This window comes from Sapajus apella, unplaced genomic scaffold (genome assembly GCF_009761245.1).
Source record: "Sapajus apella isolate SASKATOON/1434 unplaced genomic scaffold, GSC_monkey_1.0 scaffold241, whole genome shotgun sequence".
NCBI lineage: Eukaryota > Metazoa > Chordata > Mammalia > Primates > Cebidae > Sapajus > Sapajus apella.
The window spans coordinates 424,009-442,893 of record NW_022437181.1 but is presented as its reverse complement, the minus strand read 5'-3'; the positions used below and the strand labels follow the sequence as shown (position 1 = coordinate 442,893).

Here is an 18,885-nt window from a genome sequence, read left to right as displayed (position 1 = left end):
CAACGACTAGTGCGAGCTAGAGAGGCCGGGGGCGAGCTTAAGGAGAAGCCGGAAGTGGCGTAACGTCCGGTCAGGGCCGCCATCTCGCCGTGAGACAGCAGGCGTACAGGACGGAGTTACGGGCGCTTCAGTGCGGCGTTGTCCTCCACAGCCATGTATTCGGGTCCTGGCAGAGACCTGGGGATGGAGCCGCACAGAGCTGCGGGCCCTCTGCAGCTACGATTTTCGCCCTACGCTTTCAACGGAGGGTAAAAATCCTTGAGAGCCGCCGCTTTCACTTTCGCCCTCCCCCCATCTGTTGAAGCCTATTTGGGGGTCACCGCCGCGAAGGCGCTGCCCGGATTCCCTGCAGGCCTCAGAACCCTGAGCTGAGTGGGTCCGCACAAGGCCCGTCTTCTGCCGTCCTCTCTTGCGCTGTGTTTCCCCCTTTAGGCTCGCTTTGCTCGAGTTTACTTGGTGATTGCGATACAGCCTTGGTTTTTAGGGTTTCCCATTGCAGCCTGGTTATTTGGGTCTTAGTGTAGACCGCCACTCCATGCTCCTTGCTGCTATCAGACAGTAAAGTAGAAATTGAAACAACTTCTGCCCATATGGAAGATCTTTAAAACTATCTTAGCTTTTCGTAGAGTCTGAACACGTTTCTTAAGCCAGCAGGCGAGAATAAAGGTCTAGCGTCTGAAACTTAAAAGTTAGGATTGTTTGGTCTGTGGTGTTAGATGCATAGTTGTGTCGGTAGCAACGTCTAATTGTAGCTGCCTGACTTCTGTTATTTCTAATTGTGCAGTTGAGTCATTGTCTTTTATTTCAAATAGGAGGTGGGATTGGTTGAGCAAACAATTTCGTAAATAAGTGCTTTTTTTTTTTTTTTTTTTAAACGTTTAGCTTAAGTTCAGGAAAAAAAAAAAAATAGAAGATGGACCTTGTAATATGTGTGTTCTTGCATGTTCAAGTTTTGGTTTTTATTTTATTTAACAGCTTTATGTTGAGTAATAAAATTTTCCGTGGTGGTACACCAGAGATTTAGGTTTATAGAAAGATGCTCTGTTTAAGACTCTTGATAGGGAAGAGCTGTAAATTTAAGCAGTGGTTATAGTTATCAATCAAGCTTAGTATTTTAAAATATAAACGCTCAATTTCGAACCGATGGTTCTTTAAGAAAATAAAAAGTACTGGCCGGGCACTGTGGCTCGCACCTGTAATCCCAGCACTTTGGGAAGCTAAGACAGGACGATCATCTCTTGAGGCCAGGAGTTGAAGACCAGCCCCATCTCTACAAAAAAAAAAATTTTTTAAAGAAAAATATTAATTGCTTTCTCATAAATTTCAAATATTAATGCACATTTTTGGAGTGTGATAGATAACGAAAGACTGATTTTAGCCTTGGTTCTGCCACTAAAGGACAGTGTGGTCTTTGGGTACTTCTGAACTTCTTGAACCTAAATCTCCTTATCTATCTTAGCAGCTTCATAGTTTTCGGTGAGAAACATGAGAAATGTATTTTGTAAATTATAAGCTGTTATTTAATCCTCTAACACTTCCTGTGATGACTCATTAAGTTGTATATTGTAGGGAGGGTTATTGGACCCATTTTGTAAGACTATTTTCCATAAATAAGAACTTTCAGTGTTCAGTATACCCTACTCATTACTCACTTTTTAATCCCTTGTAATTCGGTTTAAGCCATTACTGCCCTAAAAGTTACTTAGAACTTTCTGATTACTTTTCCTTAGCCTTTGTTCTTTTACTTTCGTGTTTATTGCAGCTGGCTCTCAGGCAGTCTTTGCTTCCACAAAATGAGGCCTAGTTCTTTTTTTCTGCTTTGTCTTTAAATATAGTTAAGTCATTAGCCGCCTTATCACTTGGCACTCTTAATGTCTCATTCCTGGGAGGATTAATCCCAAATGTGATTTTCTAGTTCTGCCTCTCGTGAGTCGATTCTGGCTTCTTCAGTAAAACATTTCTTTTTATTTATTTATTTATTTTTATGAAGACAGGGTTTCACCATGTTGGCCAGGCTGGTCTTGACCTCCTGACCTCAGGTGATCTGCCCACCTCGGCCTCCCAAAGTGCTGAGATTACAGGCGTGAGCCACCACGCCCGGCCAGTAAAACATTTCTAGCAGGTTTTTCTGCTCTCATGGTAAATCAAGACAGGTAACAAAACAAAAAGCAAGCTAATTATTCCTCTCAATTTTCTCTCCTCCTTTATTTTTATTTATTATTATTATTATTGTTATTTTTTTTTTTGAGATGGAGTCTCCGTAGTCCAGCCTTGAGTGCAGTGACGCAGTCTCGGCTCACTGCAACCTCCGCCTCCCGAATGCAAGCGATTCTCCTGCCTCAGCCTCCTGAGTAGCTGGGATTACAGGCACCCGCCACCACGCCTGGCTAATTTTTTCTATTTTTAGTAGAGATGGGATTTCGCCTTGTTGGCCAGGCTGGTCTCAAACTCCTGAATTCAGGCAAATTCAAACTCAGGCAATTCGCCTGCCTCAGCCTCCCAAAGTGCTGGGATTACAAGCATGAGCCACTGTGCCCAGCCTCCTCTCTACTGTTAAGATACTTCTTATAATTATGCCATCATTCTGCTCATGTAAGTTCTAAATCTTGGATGTCATAATTGGTTTTCCCAGTTCCTAACACATTTAAGTAGATATAAAAACTTGTCTATTTTGTGCATTTGTGATGATTTTGGATTTACCTGTTTGTTCCTGTTCACCTGCTACCTTACCATTGTGTTAGTGTTAGAACAATATTTCCATCCCATTTCATAATTATGTTATTGTCAGAGTAGTCTTCCTAAAACCCCACTTTGTAAATGGGACTTTTCTCTCTCTCTCTTTGTTTTTTTAAAGTCCAGGTCTCACTCTAATGCCCAGGTACAGTCATAGCTCACTGCAGCCTTGAACACCTGGGCTCAAGCAGTCCTCCCTCCTCAGCCTCCTGAGTAGTTACAACTACAGATCATTCTTGCTCAGAAAACCTTCATGATTCCTTGCTAAAATTCCAAAATCTTTAGCTTGGCATTTGGGATTTTCTACAGTAGGAACCCTGTCCATCACATAAACCTTATGTTACTACATGTGCTTATGCAAAAGGGCCACCTGAATGAGTTGCTTGAATGTATGTACTATTTGAATTATTACCTGTTTGCCTTCACTTGCTGTTTATTTTACCTGGAATGCCGTCATTTTCTATGTGAGAGCTTTAACACAAATCCCACCTCAGTTAAAATAGTGGCTAAAGTTTTCTGAGTCCTTATGTCTGTGAGGCACCATGCCTTAATTTCCACTACTGCATTGAAACAGTGGTTATAGTTACCAATCAAGCTTTGTACATTAAGATATACACACCCAAATATACACACCCTGTGACACAGGTATTGTTACCATCAACTTGAATTTGGAGAATTTGCCCAAGATGACATACCTAGTAAATAGCAAGATGGGTCTCTGTCTCGTAATTCCAGAGCCCAGGTGCTTAATCATATTCTAGTGCCGCAGCAGTCATAGCTAACACTTACTAGAGGAACAGTTACATGTCAGGCACTGCAATAAGGGCTTTACATATTTGATTCTTTGAACACCCTAGTGAGGTAGCAACTGATATGATCTCTGTTGTATATATGATGAAACTGAGGCTTTGAGAAGTAACTTACCCACAGCCTCATATCTACTAAATGGAAAAGCCAGAATTAGAATCCAGGCAGTCTGCTTTTGAAATTCATACTGTAAGTCTCTTTGATAAGCTGTCAAATTGTACAGCCACAGAGGGAAAATATTACTGTTTGCCCATTTATTTGTCATTATATAAGGACTTAGGTATAAAGAAATAGGCATTATAAAAGGACTTGGATATAAAGAAATGAAAAAAAAAATCCCATCTTCTCTAAACTCACAGAGCTTATGTTGTAGTACCGCTGTTTGTACCTGATCCTCAAGGGAACAAATGTAGCATTTAGTTGTTCTGTATTAGTAGTACCTTGCACGAGTAAGTATTTAATGTGTTGGTGATGATCATTCATTGGCTTTTCTGTTACTTCCTGCCGAGAAGACTTTGCCCTGATTTAGGCTTGTTAATAATTTTTTTTTCCAGACAATTTGTAGCCAGGGGTTCATTCTCTACCCCCTCATCTTTCCTCTTCCCATTTGAATTCTATTTTTGTTCACATCTAGAGTATTTTATCCCATTATATGCTATGGAGCATTCTTTTACTTGTAGAAATAGGATTGCCACTCTGGAGAATTAATTTTTTTTTTGTCTTTTTTCCTCAGTACTGTACTGGCAATTGCTGGAGAAGATTTTTCAATTGTTGCTTCAGATACTCGATTGAGTGAAGGGTTTTCAATTCATACCCGGGATAGCCCCAAATGTTACAAATTGTAAGTAAATATTTCTAAAGACACTTCACAATACCTTTGTAATGATTTAATGCTTTGAGAGTTTCTACTTCTACATGATTGATTTCATGAGTTTTTAGGTTGCTTTTGGGAGCGATTTTATTAGAAAACCGTTTTCTAAGTTAATGTTTCCTAATGATTCAATGTGCAGTCTAAACATTTACAATATTCAGGGTACCAACTGCCCTTTCTGTAACCTAAATGTGTTCACCCCAGCATTTTACTGTGAAAAATTTCATATATACAACAAAAGTAAGAGAGTTTCCTAATGAAAACCCATATGCCATCACCTAGGTCTTATAAGGTGTAGTTACTTTGTATCACTTTTTCCATCTACATTTGTCTTAGTCCATTTTATGCTGCTATAACATAGACTAGGTAACTTATAATGAACAGAAATTTATTTGTTTACAGTTCTGGAGGCTGAGAAGTCCAAGATTGAGGGGCTGGCACCTGGTGAGGGCTTTCCTGCTGTGTCTTAACATGGTGCAAGGGCAGAGAAAGAAAGGAGAGAGCAAATGAGTGCAAACCCACTCTTAATGATAATGTCCATTCCTGAGGGCTAAGCCCTCAGGACCTAACACCTGTTCCCAACTCCCAGTACCTTCACAATGGCAGTTAAATTTCAATATGAGTTTTGAAGGGGACATTCAAGCCATAGCACCATTAATCCATTAAATTGGTGTTTTTTTTTTTTTGTTTTTTTTTTTTAAATCTGCCTTCCCACACTTTTTTTAACCTGAAACATTCATCTTAGATCCTAATCAATTATATCCACAGCTCAGTTTTAATAGGCTAGCTGTATTTTTCCTCAAACATGAAAATAAAGCCAAAACTTAAAAAAGAGCCTGCACAAATTACCTAAATACATATTGCAGATTAGCAGTGATTTTTAACAGTTTTGGAAACGCTTATAAATGGTCATGAATTACTGGGTTAATTATTAAAGCCTGTTAAACTTGAATTGTAATAGGAATGGGACTTACAAGGTTTAGGTCCTTTGGACAGGCCCTCCTTGTATTGTAGGGAGTAGGTAAAGAAGTAAAGATCTGTTTTCTTTCCTTGTCCCAGGGATGGCCCACATCTTAACCAAAAAAAGCAATGAAGTTTGTCTTCATCTTCCCAGTTCTCTTTCTGTCCACGTCCATCTTTTGATACCCCCTTTCTGCTTTCTGTTTAGAATGCTCTGGTTTACCTTTTTCTCCTCAAATATGACACTTGTACAACTTGAAAGTAGTAAATATAAGGAATAAGATTTTAAAACATAACTTTATGGATACCACCTTTGTACTAGCTTTTACTCATCTTCGTAATGCTTTAGTTATGTTTGCTGCTGAAGTGAGCCCCCCCCCCCTTTTTTTTTAATGAAACAAGTCAGGTATAGAGATGGAGAACAGGAACAATGAAGCATTAACCAATGCCTATATATATCCCTCATCCCATGTCCTGTGGGGCTGACCTATAACCAAGCTTGCCTCTTCCAAACCTGTTTGAGACTCTATTCTTTGCATGGAAACTCCCATTTCTTTGATACACCTGGATATTTGAGGAAAGGATGTTGAAATTCTAAGATTTTTCCCTATTGGAATTGTCAGCTAGTCTTGTTAGTAAAGGCAGTAAAGCCTTCTAGGGAATTGGAGGTCTTCACATCAGTGCAGTGAGGTTGGTGGTAGGAATAGATCAAGTGATGCTAGTGATGACCCCAGAGGCGTCGGCTGCTGTCCTAGTAGGACGAGTATGGTTTGTGTGAGTCATTCATAAGTTTCCAAAAGGAATTATTTTCCAAAAGGATTATAAGTTTCTGAAAGGAATTAGCAGTTTTCATGGATTATTGAAGCAAGACTAAAGGTGGCCTCTGCCAAATATTGTTTAGGTTTCTTTATAGATTCAGATCAAGATTCTAGGAATTAATTTTTGAAATACAGGGTTGAATTTGTATGTCTGTACCAAAATTTAATCCGTTCCATACAGATGGACATTGAGGTTTGGTTTTGTTTGGGGACGCTTTTAAAATGTATACTCACTGGTGAATCTGGAGCATCCCTTTGCATATTTGCGTAAGGATATTGACAAGCTAGATTTCTAGCAATAGAATTAGTGAAAGTGGTTGTATTTAAATTTTTAATATACTACCAAGTTGCTCATCTAACAAGTTAATCAGTTTATACTGTTTCCACAACCTCACCAGCATTTAGTTAGACATTATTAGCCAGTGCTGTATAATTGGTTGAAATAGTCTCTTTCTTAGATTTGGATTTCTGAGCAACATAGAGGCTCTTATGTTTATGGTGACTTAATGTCTCTTCTTTCTGTGACTTGTCTGTTCATAGAGTGTTCATAGAATCCATCTTTCCATTATGTTATTACTGCTTTTCTTATTTATAAGAACTCTTTGTAGAATCAAAATTGAACTTTGGTAGTATATGCTACCAGTATATTTTGTTAGGGTTTTAAAAAGCTACTCATAAATTTCTCTGTAGAACTTTTAACTTTTTATGGAGTCAAATTTATGAAATCTTTCTGTGTAGCCCTTGGATTGTGTCATGTTTAAAACTACCTTCCCCAGGCTGGACATGGTGGCTCACGCTTCTAATCTCAAAGTGCTGGAGAGACCAGCCTGGCCAGCATGGTGAAACCTCATCTCTACTAAAAATACAAAAATTATCTGGGGTTGGTGGCAGGCGCCTGTAATCCCGGGTACTTGGGAGGCTGAGGCAGGAGAATCGCTTGAACCCGGGAGGTGGAGGTTACAGTGAGCCAAGATTGTGCCATTGCACTCCAGCCTGGGCAACAAGAGCAAAACTGTCTTAAAAATCAATCAATCAACCTACCTACCTACCTTCTCCAGCCCAAGATAGTAAAAAAAATTCACCCATGATTTATTTAGTCTATTCACAGTTGCATTTTTAAAGTCTTTGATCCACTTATCTGGAATAAGGAGTGAGACATAGGAGTAGAGACATCTGCCCCCCACCGCTGAAGGGTGGCTGCTTGTCCCGTTACCATTTAGAAAATAGTTAGAATCGGAGTTTTAAATTTAAAATTGCCCAAGATATGTTTTACTCTACTGTCTAACCAGCTCAGTTTTCTGGAATGTGCTTTTTACAGAACAGACAAAACAGTCATTGGATGCAGCGGTTTTCATGGAGACTGTCTTACCCTGACAAAGATTATTGAAGCAAGACTAAAGGTAGATGCTTTTGTACATTTCTACACTATTTTTAAATTAATAGCAATTCATTACATTCATTTAAACCTACAACATAACTGTTGGTCAGAATAGCTAGAGAGTCACTAGGTTAGTACATTAATTATAAATGTATCCTAGAAATGAAATTAATTATTATTTATTTTTGGGACGGAGTTTTGCTCTTGTTGCCCAGGCTGGAGTATAATGGCATGATCTCAGGTCACCGCAACATCTGACTCCCAGGTTCAAGTGATTCTCCTGCCTCAGCCTTCTGAGGAGCTGGGATTACAGGCGCCTGCCACCACACCCACCTAATTTTTGTATTTTAGTAGAGATGGGGTTTTGGCCAGGCTGGTCTCAAACTCCTGACCTTGTGATCCACCCACCTCGGCTTCCGAAAGTGCTGGGATTACAGGTGTGAACCACTGCGCTCGGCCTATAAATGAAATTATATTATTAATGCAGGGTCATTCAAGTAGCATAATGTGAAACAACAGAACATTCCATTTGTTAAAGTCTAGTATCATATGAAGGGTTCTCTACCCTTTCAGAAGTAGCCTAGGAGGAGTTCTTGTGAAGAGACTCTGCCCTCAAAAACAAAACAAATCAATTTCTGTGGCAGGAAAGAGCCCAGGAAAGATTTTACACAGGAGCTTGGTTTGCGGCACCATCAGCTGACAAGCTTTCCTTCTTTACGGTGTTGTGTTCTTAGTTGGCAGGATACATGAGTACAAATACGAAAGAATGAATAAGCCAGGAGCTTGGATGAGAAGCACAACATACACCATTAACTTCTATCACCTGACAGGCTTCAGTTGATAGCCAGCTGCCAGAAGTCATGAGTGATCACATTCTGTTTTGCCCATGTGAATAACACTTGAGATTATTTACACTTGTGAGTGGTCACTGGAGTATGTAATGCCGTTTTTCATTAGCATATGCTTTTTGAACATGTAGAAAGGATTTCACTCAATATTTATCAATTTTTAATACTTTTTTCAAAACTTATATTGAAAGCTATAATGACTTACATTTATTGACAATTTGTATAATTCCTAATGCTTATTTTATAAATGGGATTTAGAAGACAAACGTAAACATGGCATTGTTAGTAAAACAAGAAACAGTGGAGTCAATATAATACATACCCCTTCCCGAAGCTTTTCTGTCATACTTTATTAAATGATGAAGTAAATAATTGTTAGTGCTTGGTTTTGAATTGAAATGGAATGAATATTTTTTTATGGTTTTTGTCTTGGAAAGACTCTGTAAAATGACTTATCCATTACTTGCAGTGTAGTTGATCTCTAATCATTTTTTACTGTTTTGACCATCATTGATTTTACAGTGCTAGTTAGGCATCTACCTATTTATTTAGAGACAGCGTCTCGCTTTTTTGCCCAGGCTGGAGTATAATGGTGCAATCGTAGTTCACTGTAGACTTCATCTTCTGGGCTCAAACGTTCTCCTGCCTCAGTTGAGATTACAGGTGTGAGCCACTATGCCTGGCTTTAGGTTTCTCTTTAGAGATGTTTGCTATATGGGTAGCAAAAATTAGTGATCTTAAATTCATTTTATGTTTATAATTTTTGTGAAGTTTCTGTATTGGTGGATCATGTAGGATTCCCAATGGTATGATACAGCTAGGATCTTGCAATCACTGTATTGTCATGCTAAGACCCTGTTTTGGACCCTTGTTTTCTCTACTGTAGATGTTTTAGGATCACAACCACTGCTGTGTATTAAAATTATGCAGAATAAGGGTGTTCCCTTATGTATTCTGTTGTCACAGAGATCTGCTCCACAAAGAGAGGGACTTACATCTGGGTTTGATCAGGGATTGGCATAATTTTTTCTGTAAAGGACCAGATAAGAAATATTTTCAGCTTTATGTGCTATTTGATCCCTGTCACAGTTATTTGTTTCTGCTTTTGTAGTGAAAAGGCAGCCACGGACAATAGTTACAGAAATAGGGGGTAGGCTGGATTTGGCCCCTGGACTGTAGTTTGCAGACCCCGGTCTAGATGCAGAGTGAGGGAGAGAGATGGATTCGAACCCGTCTTCCTTAAGCCACTTCATGTGCCCTTTCATGCACATTAGCTCTTGAATTGGCAGTACCTGACATAAGGATGGTATAGAAAATAGTCTTTAAACCAGAGAGCTGAGGGCAAACTTGGCATTCCTTCCCTTAGCATTGTATCTTAGTAATACTCTGTTGGTTGAACATGAAAGAAATTGACATGCTTTCCCCTTTCACTGTGGTATGCATTTATTTATTCACTTTATACTGTTGCTTGTTCTAGTCTATAGTAGCCTCTGCCTCTACATGCCTGTTACTTTTATCAATAATTGCAGATGTATAAGCATTCCAATAATAAGGCCATGACTACGGGGGCAATTGCTGCAATGCTGTCTACGATCCTGTATTCAAGGCGCTTCTTTCCATACTATGTTTACAACATCATTGGTGGACTTGATGAAGAAGGTAAAATTCCTGTTTTCTGGAAAATGGTGGGGAAGAGGAATTATTATTTCCTAGATGTATGTATTTCCAGCTAGAGTTGAAAATACCATCTAACACCATTCTCATTTTATTTCTGATATTGAAAGTGACGAAATTGAAGCTGAAAGGGAAGTATATGATATCCAAAGACACATTAAAGCTCTAATAGTGAATGTTAAGCAGCCAGTTATTTTACTAGTTTCTCAGGATCTTGCATACGATAATAATAAATAATTAGGCATTTTTGTCTTATACAAAGAAATCTGACCTAGAAAGCTTCACCTAAACAGAATTCTGAATATTAAAACTTTTTCTTAACAGACATACTTCCAAAAGTTCTTGAAAAGTCTTAGAAGTCATTTGGGGTAATTAATAATTTGAATCTACTCCAGTGTTTTCAGAACTTTTTGAAATACCTCTTTGATTTTCTGTCAGAGCCAGACCAGGGGTGCCTGAGAGTATTAGTCTTGTTACTTACTATTCCATCTGTTTTTTGATCCAAAGCTATATTACCCCACATGTATGCCCTATGGGCATTGATGTTTTCCACCAGTTCTCATTTGGATTGGCTTCTGGTTGCTTCTAAAAAACCAAGTACAATCTCCCAGGACAGATCTGTGTCACCATTTAGAATAGTCCATTGAGGTAAGAAGTGACAGAAATCTCTAGATGAGGACATTATTGGAGTAAGCCCATCTTTGGTGTTCCTTCTGGCTCAACCAATGGCTAGAGTTGCCCAAAAAGTGGTGGCAAAGGAGTTCCTGTAAGGGACTGCCCTGAACCTAGTTGGGGTTCCAGAACACTAAATCTCAGGGTGGTCAGTTGAAAGCACTTAGTGCTGCAGCAGTCCTCTCAACAGACAGCAGGAAAAGATGTGTCCACAGTGAGGGAGTCTAGTTAGGGAGTTTATCTGAGTGTTTAAGGCATTAGGTTAAAGGCCGGGGATAGTTTCTATGTGTTTAGCAACAGGGGTAATTTTTCAGTGTTTTCAAGCAGTAGCTTAAACAATATTATCAGTGCCTGGGAATGTTCAAGGCAGGCCTTGGCTTGGGTCCGAGCCTCCAGGGAAATACGTGCAGCTGGCCACATCACAGAGCAGTCAGAGCACTCTCTCTTTCTCAATGGACACAGAAAGAAAAGGGGACTGGCGACCCTGCATCTCAAGTGTTGACTCCTATCCCTTTCTGTTCCATGAGCATTTTCTTTGCATGCGCTCTCTCTCAGACTCTTAGTATCTGCCCCCATACACATCCTTGGGAAGCATACTGATCATTTTACTTACCCTGGTTGAGGTGTAGATAAATTAGGTTGACAAAATTTCTTTTTGAGGCTTTCAACTTTACTTGAAAACTAAGAGAAAAAGTATAGAAATAGTAAAAATAGAAATGAATTACCCTTAACCTGGGTAATAGATTCTAGCTACAGATTAATTTGCCTAACCTAGAATGCTGGATGCTTCTGGTGTCTTTTTTGACTTATGTTATGCTTGACTTGAATGTCAGATTAATAGATTCAGATTTTAGCAACATTAAAAATTGTTGCCATTGAATTTCCGCAAGCCAGACAGCATCCTTGAGTTTTTCTGAGAGTTAGTCTAATCTGAGAAAGTTCATATTTACTAAGCAGCAGACCTAAGACTTAGGTTTGGCTTTGTTTCACTTCAGAGCTCCGTTCTTTGATTTCCATGTAACAGTGTTCCTAGTTTTGGTGACAACCTCAGGTGTCTCTAGAACTGTCTGTTTAAGCTTGTCTGTCGGGTTGGCTTTATATGTTCTTTAAACTGATTTTTATTTTATAGAGGAATTTGTGTGAATAATAAAGCAGTCCTCTACCTTCTTTTTCCATTGCCCTCCTGAGGCAATTTTTAGCTCTTTTACCTGTATTTTCTGGCACTTACCTCCATTTTCCAAAACTATACTGCACTCTTTTGAGATATCTTTTGGTAATTTTGTTCTGGTAGATAGTGGTTCTTAGCTCTTTTGTGTTCTCTTCCTCATTAGCATCCTCCCATAACAACACATCAAACTTTTGATAACATAGACCTTTAATGTTTATATTATGACCAGATAGAGAATCATCTTTGTTGCGCCAAGTAGTATGCGTTGATATTTTCTTTCTTGTATAACTTGTTTTTATTTTTTTCTCAAATTAACTACCTCTGTAATTGGCTCAGATTTCTTTAAACTTTTTGTCAGTTCTTTGTACACTCTGAATACAATTCGTCTGATGGTCAGACCTCACATAATAGGTGGATCTCTTTTACCTTTGCTTCAGGATGGACTAGTTGTGCTAAGACAGATGCACACTGCCATACTGAGATTTCACCACATCCTATGCTGTCTTCTTTCTTATTTCCTTATTTTAGAAGAGATTTCTGAAAATTGAAAACGGGACCTTTTTGAGACTTTGCTTTTAGGATCTTTTCTTTACCCTGGTGTTCTGAAATTGTATAATGATGTTCCTTGCCTAGAGTTTCTTATTTATTTTGTCCTTTCTCCACCTTCTTTTCCTCTCTTCCTTCCCTACCCCTCCCACCTTCTCCACAACCACCTAGATTATGACCTGGTGCTTTATTTTTTACTCCATATGTTCTCCATCTCTTTGTCTTTTTTGCTCTACTGTATGAAGATTTCCTTAATTTTAGCTTTTCATTTTTTACTGATTGCTTTTATTCCTGGTGACATTAATTTCTAAGAGCTTTTTCTCATTTTCTGGCTTATAAAAAAAAAATCCTGTTTTTGTTAGATGTTGTGTACTTTCTTTGCAGTTTTCTATATTTCATTAGAGTGCTTTGTTTCCCCCATGTTGTGTGTTCATTTTTAGCCTCTGTCTTCTCTGTTAGAGGCTTTCTTCAAGTTCTTCAAATTTCTGGGTTTTGTTTTGTTTTGTTTTTTTTTCTTTTAGTTGAGATGGGGTTTCACCATATTAGCCAGGATGGTCTCCATCTCCTGACCTCGTGATTTGCCCGCCTCAGCTTCCCAAGTGCTGGAATTATAGGTGTGAGCCACCGTGCCGGCCAGGAGTTTAATCTTTTTTCCTGGAATGAGGTGGGACTATAGGAAGAAAAGCTGGGTTGGCAGCTTTAGGCCTTGGAGGAAGAAGGGGACTGAAAGTCTGTGTTTTGTTTACATCAGCTTTTCATTTCATGTGTTTTGCTCCTACCCTTTGCTACTCTTGAGCTTGGTCCCCTAAGTCCAGAGCCTCTGCTAATGTCTCAGGAGACTTCATTTACTGTCTTCGGTGTTGGTGGATGTGGGGACCTGGAGAGCAGTGCTCCATTTTGAAACTTTCAGGACAGCAAGGTCCACAGCTCTTTGGTTTGATGTCAGCCACTGTCCGCACTAACCTCTCTGTCTTTAATCTCTTACTTGCTCTCACGCCTTTTAAAACTTATTTTCCCAAATTAAAAATGGCTTTAGTTTTTCTTCATTGAAAACAATCAGTACATGTTTATACATTACACGCATGCAGTTTTATATAAGTAGGGCTTTGGTATCGGTTTTTCTGTGACTATACATTATGTATTATCGAGATCTAAGCTAAGCTATATGCATAATGATTTTGTATTTTTTTTCCTTCTGTTTTTGCTGCTATAACACAATGATTTTTAATTGCTGACTTACACAGTATGGCTGTACCGTCATTTACCTAATCAGTCCTCTAAAGGGCATTTGGTTTCCTGTTTTCTTAATATAAACAATATAACGAACATCTTTGTAAATACACTTTTGTGTACTTCTCCGATTATGCTTGGCTTGTTGGAATAAACTTCTAGTAGTAGAAGTATTGGGCCAGATTTTTTTTTTTTTTGTATTTTGTTGACTACACCCTTTCTAAAGGACACACCAGTACCCTGAGTACCCGATTTTATGTAACCTTCCCAGTATTAGAATTAACACATTTTGAAACATATCTTTGCCCAATCTATTATTTTAATTTATATTATTTTGGGGAATGTTTTCATACATATATTGACTTTTTAAATTTCCTCTTTGGAGACTGATTCATATATTAACTTTTGCCCATTTCCTTATTTGCAGGTTAGTTTTCTTACTGATTTTCAAGAACTACGTTCAACTGTGTCAACCCTCTGTAATATTATAGATACCCCCAAGAGTGTTATTTTTCTCTTATGGATGATGTCTTTCACTACACACAAATTTCTGTGTTTCATACAGTCTAATCTGTCAATAATTTCTTTATGACATTCAGTTTCCTGCCTTGTTAGAAAAACCTCTCTCATCCAAAGCTTATCTGTATTTATTTTAAAATTTGTCTGATTTTATTTTTTACATTGAAATTATTGTGCTTTTGGATTTTACTTTGACTAGGAAAAGCACTTTGTAATCAAGATTGATGCCATTCCACATTGATTTATTTTTATTTTGTATATGTGTGTGTTTTACATTGATTTTACCAGTGTGTGTCTTGCTTTTTCTAGAGAGTCTTTAAAGCTGTGTTCTTGGATATATCCCACCCTTTCTTTTGTTTTTTTTTTAATTTGTTATGTGTGGTTTTCTGAGATTGGTTCCATCCTTGAGTAAAGCTTTTGGGCCTCAGTTTACTTGGGGTCTGTCAGCCTCATCAGAGATACAACCTTTTTTTTTTTTTTGGCCTGTACACATTACATCTCTTTCTTTTTTTGTATATTGAGGTTAGTGGGTTGCCTGCTGTGATCTCATGTCTTTTCCCAAGCTCCCTTCCAGCAAAAACACTAACCACAGTTTCTTAGGTGACCTCAGATGGTGCCTCCTCCACCAGAGAATTCAGTTTATGCAGTTCAATAGTAGAAAACATACAATGCTAATGGTGGTTGTACATGGTTAGTAAGAAGATTGTCCCCATATCATATCTCCCTGGGTAACTAAGTTCTGGTATATGATGTATTTTCCAAATCAGTTATTTTTTTAAAAATCATTATTTTGTAAATTATTTGTGATTTCTCATGCCTAGGTCACAGTTGTTTTTAACAGGCCTTTTTAAAAAATTACAAAATTACCTGTGTTCTTTGTAATAAACTCAAATAATACAGAAGCATATGAAGTCATTCCCTTTTCTCACCTCTAATTCAGTGCTCAAAGATAACCATCCACAGTTTGTTATTTATCTTTCCATACTTTGTGCTTGTACAAATAGTTTTCTTATTCTTTTAAGCAAAAATAGTATTGTATTATACATGTTACATGTTGCTTTGTCTTGTGGACGTATGCATAAGTTGTACTTTCCTTCAAGTTCTCTTCGTTAGCTTAGAAGAGCTGAGATATAAAAACTTTCTTATAAACTACTGTTTGAGTTTGCTGATGTGCCCTGCACAAACCTTAACCTTCTCTCTCTCTGTTCCGCCTGCTCTCTTGTGGGTCCTTACCTACTTTGATTGTTTTCTATATTCTCATGGCTTCCAACTCTTTTATGTCTGCAGTGGTTCCAGTCCATGTTTCCAGAGATCATAAAAATGCCTCTCTCCCTCATACTCACCCTTCCTCTATTACCCAGTATTATATTTTAATTCCCAAGCATACAGTTGAACCTTGAACAACACACCTATACAGGAATTGGGGATGTCTGCTGGGTGGCATCTGTGCAACGGTGACTGTTCTGTCTTTCACTGTGCAACAGTGTGTGGTACAGCTGTCACAGTGCAAAAGTTCCAACCCTTCCCTGAAGTTTTAGTCAAGGCGATAGTCCATTTTTTGTCATGTTTTGACCTGATTTATTTTTGCAGTGATTTGGGATTGTGATTGGATGCCATCCTTATGGATACTGTTTTCTTCTTTAAGGAAAGGGGGCTGTATACAGCTTTGACCCAGTAGGGTCTTACCAGAGAGACTCCTTCAAGGCTGGAGGCTCAGCAAGTGCCATGCTACAGCCCCTGCTTGACAACCAGGTAATACTATGTCCAGGTAATGATACTGTCCAAGTTGTCATGGTATTCAGCTGAAGTGCTTTCCTCCAAGTTCTCCTCTTCATTAGCTTAGGAGAGCGGAGATACAAAGACTTTCTTATAAATTACTCTTTGAGTTTGGCTAATGTGCCCTACACAAACCTTATCATCTCTCTCCGTGTTCTCCCTACTCTCTCGTGGATCCTAACCTACTCCCATGACTTTATTTTCCTGTATTCTCGTGGCTGCCAACTCCTTTATGTCTGCAGTGGTTCCACCCATGTTTTTAATTCTCTTGCCACCTTTACCTGAAGATCATAAAAATGCCTTTCTCCCTCTTACTCAACCTTTTTGTGTTACTTAATACTGTATTTTAGCACCCAACCATATAGTTGACCCTTGAACAACACAGGAGTTGGGGCACAATTTCCTGAGCATTGGAAAATCCACGTACAATTTTCGACTACTGGAAAACTTTACTAATAAGCCTACTCTTGACCAGAAGCCTTGCCAATAATGTAAACTGTCGATTATCACATATTTATATATGTATTATGTGCTGTATTCTTATGATAAACTATAGAAAATAGAATATTTAAAAAATAAGAAGAGAAAATACCTTTACAGTACTGTACTGTATTTATTAATACTGCAAGTTACATCATCTGTTTATAAGGAGAATGATCTGTCTGGAGTGGTGGGCAACCACAGCTGCAGACCTCAATCTACAGTACATTCAAGCAATTCAACTTTTTTTTTGTAATGTCATGACTTTCTCTGCTTCTCAGGGAGCAATTCCAACATCACTAGTAGTGCTTTGTTTGGGTCACTTGTTATTTAAGGTTTATAATACTGCACTAAACACAGTGAAAAACAAAGGAGAACCTTGAGAGATCACTTTAATTTGTTACAATCAATTTATGTGTATTTTATGGTAGTAAATGATAAAACAGTATCTACATACAGTTGTGACATACCATTTTCTTAGCTTTTAAAAATATTTTTAGGCTATGTGGCTCATCTGAGTTTTTTCAAATTGTTGCACGTCTCCAAAAAATTTCCAGTATGTTTATTGAAAAAATTTATGTATAAATGGACCTGAGCAGTTGAAAACTGTTGTTCAAAGGTCAACAACGGTTTTTTTTTTCTTTTTTCTTTTTTTTTTTTTTTGAGTCAGAGTCTCGCCCTGTCACCCATGCTGGAGTGCAATGGTGCAATCTCAGCTCACTGCAACCTCTGCCTCCCTGATTGAAGCAGCTCTCCTGCCTCGGCCTCCCTAGTAGCTGGGATTACAGGTGCCAGCCACCATGCCCAGCTAAGTTTGCATTTTTAGTAGGGATGGAGTTTCACCGTATTGGCCAGGCTGGTCTCAAACTACTGACCTGGTGATCTGTCTACCTGAGCCTTCCAAAGTGCTTGGATTACAGGCGTGAGCCACCATGCCCAGCTGGTCACCTGTATTTCTGATTTGTCTCTCTTTTTGTTTACTGCCAGCCAAATTCAGATCTGCATTATCAGATTATTGGATTTATTTCCTAATATCCTTTCTACCTACAAGCCTACTTCCCTAATTCATCCTGCTCAGTTTTCTGAAATACGTTATATAGAGCTACTCCTCTGCTTATTGCTTATTGATCTGTCATCCACGCTCCACCCAGACCCTAACTCTGCTTTTCTCAGAAAAGATGTCTTCTTCCTGACTCCATCCCACATCTTCAGTCTGGAATGTTCTATGGTCTTCAGTGTAGCCTTCAGCACTCACCTACTCAAGAGTCCTGTCTGCTGAAGGCTGAAGCCTTTCTTCTTCTAGGAGACTTAATGGACAGCTATTGGGGCTCTTCTGGCTCTTATTTTCTTCTTAGTTATAACAATTCCCTCATCACTTGCATCCATATATCTACCTCTCTAGGTCATGTGCTTCTCAAGAGTGGGAGCTTTCCCAGTGAATATTTGTCAGATTTCTGATGTGTGTAGTTCATCGAGGTCTGGAAGGGTTTATATTCAGTCTGAGGGACATTTTAATTTTGTGTAGTGTTTTCATCACAAATCCTCATACACATGAGGGTATTGGAGGAAACTTGTTATTGTCACATATCATCTCACCAAATTTTCCTGTCCCACCAGGTTGGTTTTAAGAACATGCAGAATGTGGAGCATGTCCCACTGTCCTTGGACAGAGCCATGCGGCTGGTGAAAGATGTCTTCATTTCTGCGGCTGAGAGAGACGTGTACACTGGGGATGCACTCCGGATCTGCATAGTGACCAAAGAGGGCATCAGGGAGGAGACTGTTCCCTTAAGGAAGGACTGATCTGTGTACTGTTATCACTTATCAGTCCAGAACTGGTTGATTTTGTACTTTGGAACTGTACTTTGGATGGTTTTGTTTATTAAAAGAGAAACCTGTAGTATTCATTTTGCTATAGTCTGTTTTCTCTAAGCAAGACAGATATAGTAAGTAGAATTTCTTTTCATTTTCTTCATTTTTGGCACCCTTTACTATTTTTCAGAGGTTTTTGTTGTTGTTGTGTATTTTAAGTATGAAAAACAGATCATATTAGTTTTTCCCTATACTAATGAGCTAGGAATTTATCTATAAAAGTTGACCTTTTGGGCAAACTTATGATGAGGGCTCTGATATTTATTCCACCAGCTTGCCTAAAGGAACTAGGGTTTTATTAAGACTCTAATGGATGTAAATGAAATATCTTTTAAGATTTTTCACTTCTGGGACTGTTAAGCAGCCTGGAATAGCTATTTTGGAGAAAATCTTCAAAATAAAATTATGAAAACAAATAACCCTTTACACAAGCTTTAGCCAGAAATCTGGGATAATTTTCACAAGTACTTTAGTAATGTTATAATTGAGACCTAAGTTTTGATAGAGCCAAAATTTTTGTTTTAGATCTATTA

At 38.4% G+C, this 18,885-nt stretch overlaps 1 protein-coding gene across 1 annotated transcript; it reads left to right on the top strand.

The window, feature by feature from the left end:
- The first annotated feature begins 36 nt into the window (after positions 1–36).
- PSMB1 (proteasome 20S subunit beta 1) lies at positions 37–18,387 on the top strand. Its single transcript, XM_032271606.1, has 6 exons — positions 37–248; positions 4,274–4,381; positions 7,508–7,589; positions 9,945–10,074; positions 15,870–15,976; positions 18,098–18,387. Exons 1-6 carry the CDS (start codon positions 154–156, stop codon positions 18,281–18,283), a joined length of 708 nt encoding a protein of 235 aa, XP_032127497.1. The 5' UTR covers positions 37–153; the 3' UTR covers positions 18,284–18,387.
- Positions 18,388–18,885: the final 498 nt, after the last annotated feature.

Bases quoted from the DNA above. Each gene is read 5' to 3' on its own strand.
- PSMB1 (XM_032271606.1), top strand. From the start codon at position 154: ATGTATTCGGGTCCTGGCAGAGACCTGGGGATGGAGCCGCACAGAGCT. The intron at 10,075-15,869 runs GTAAAATTCCTG...TTCTTCTTTAAG, and splicing joins TGGTGGACTTGATGAAGAAG to GAAAGGGGGCTGTATACAGC. The intron at 15,977-18,097 runs GTAATACTATGT...CTGTCCCACCAG, and splicing joins AGCCCCTGCTTGACAACCAG to GTTGGTTTTAAGAACATGCA.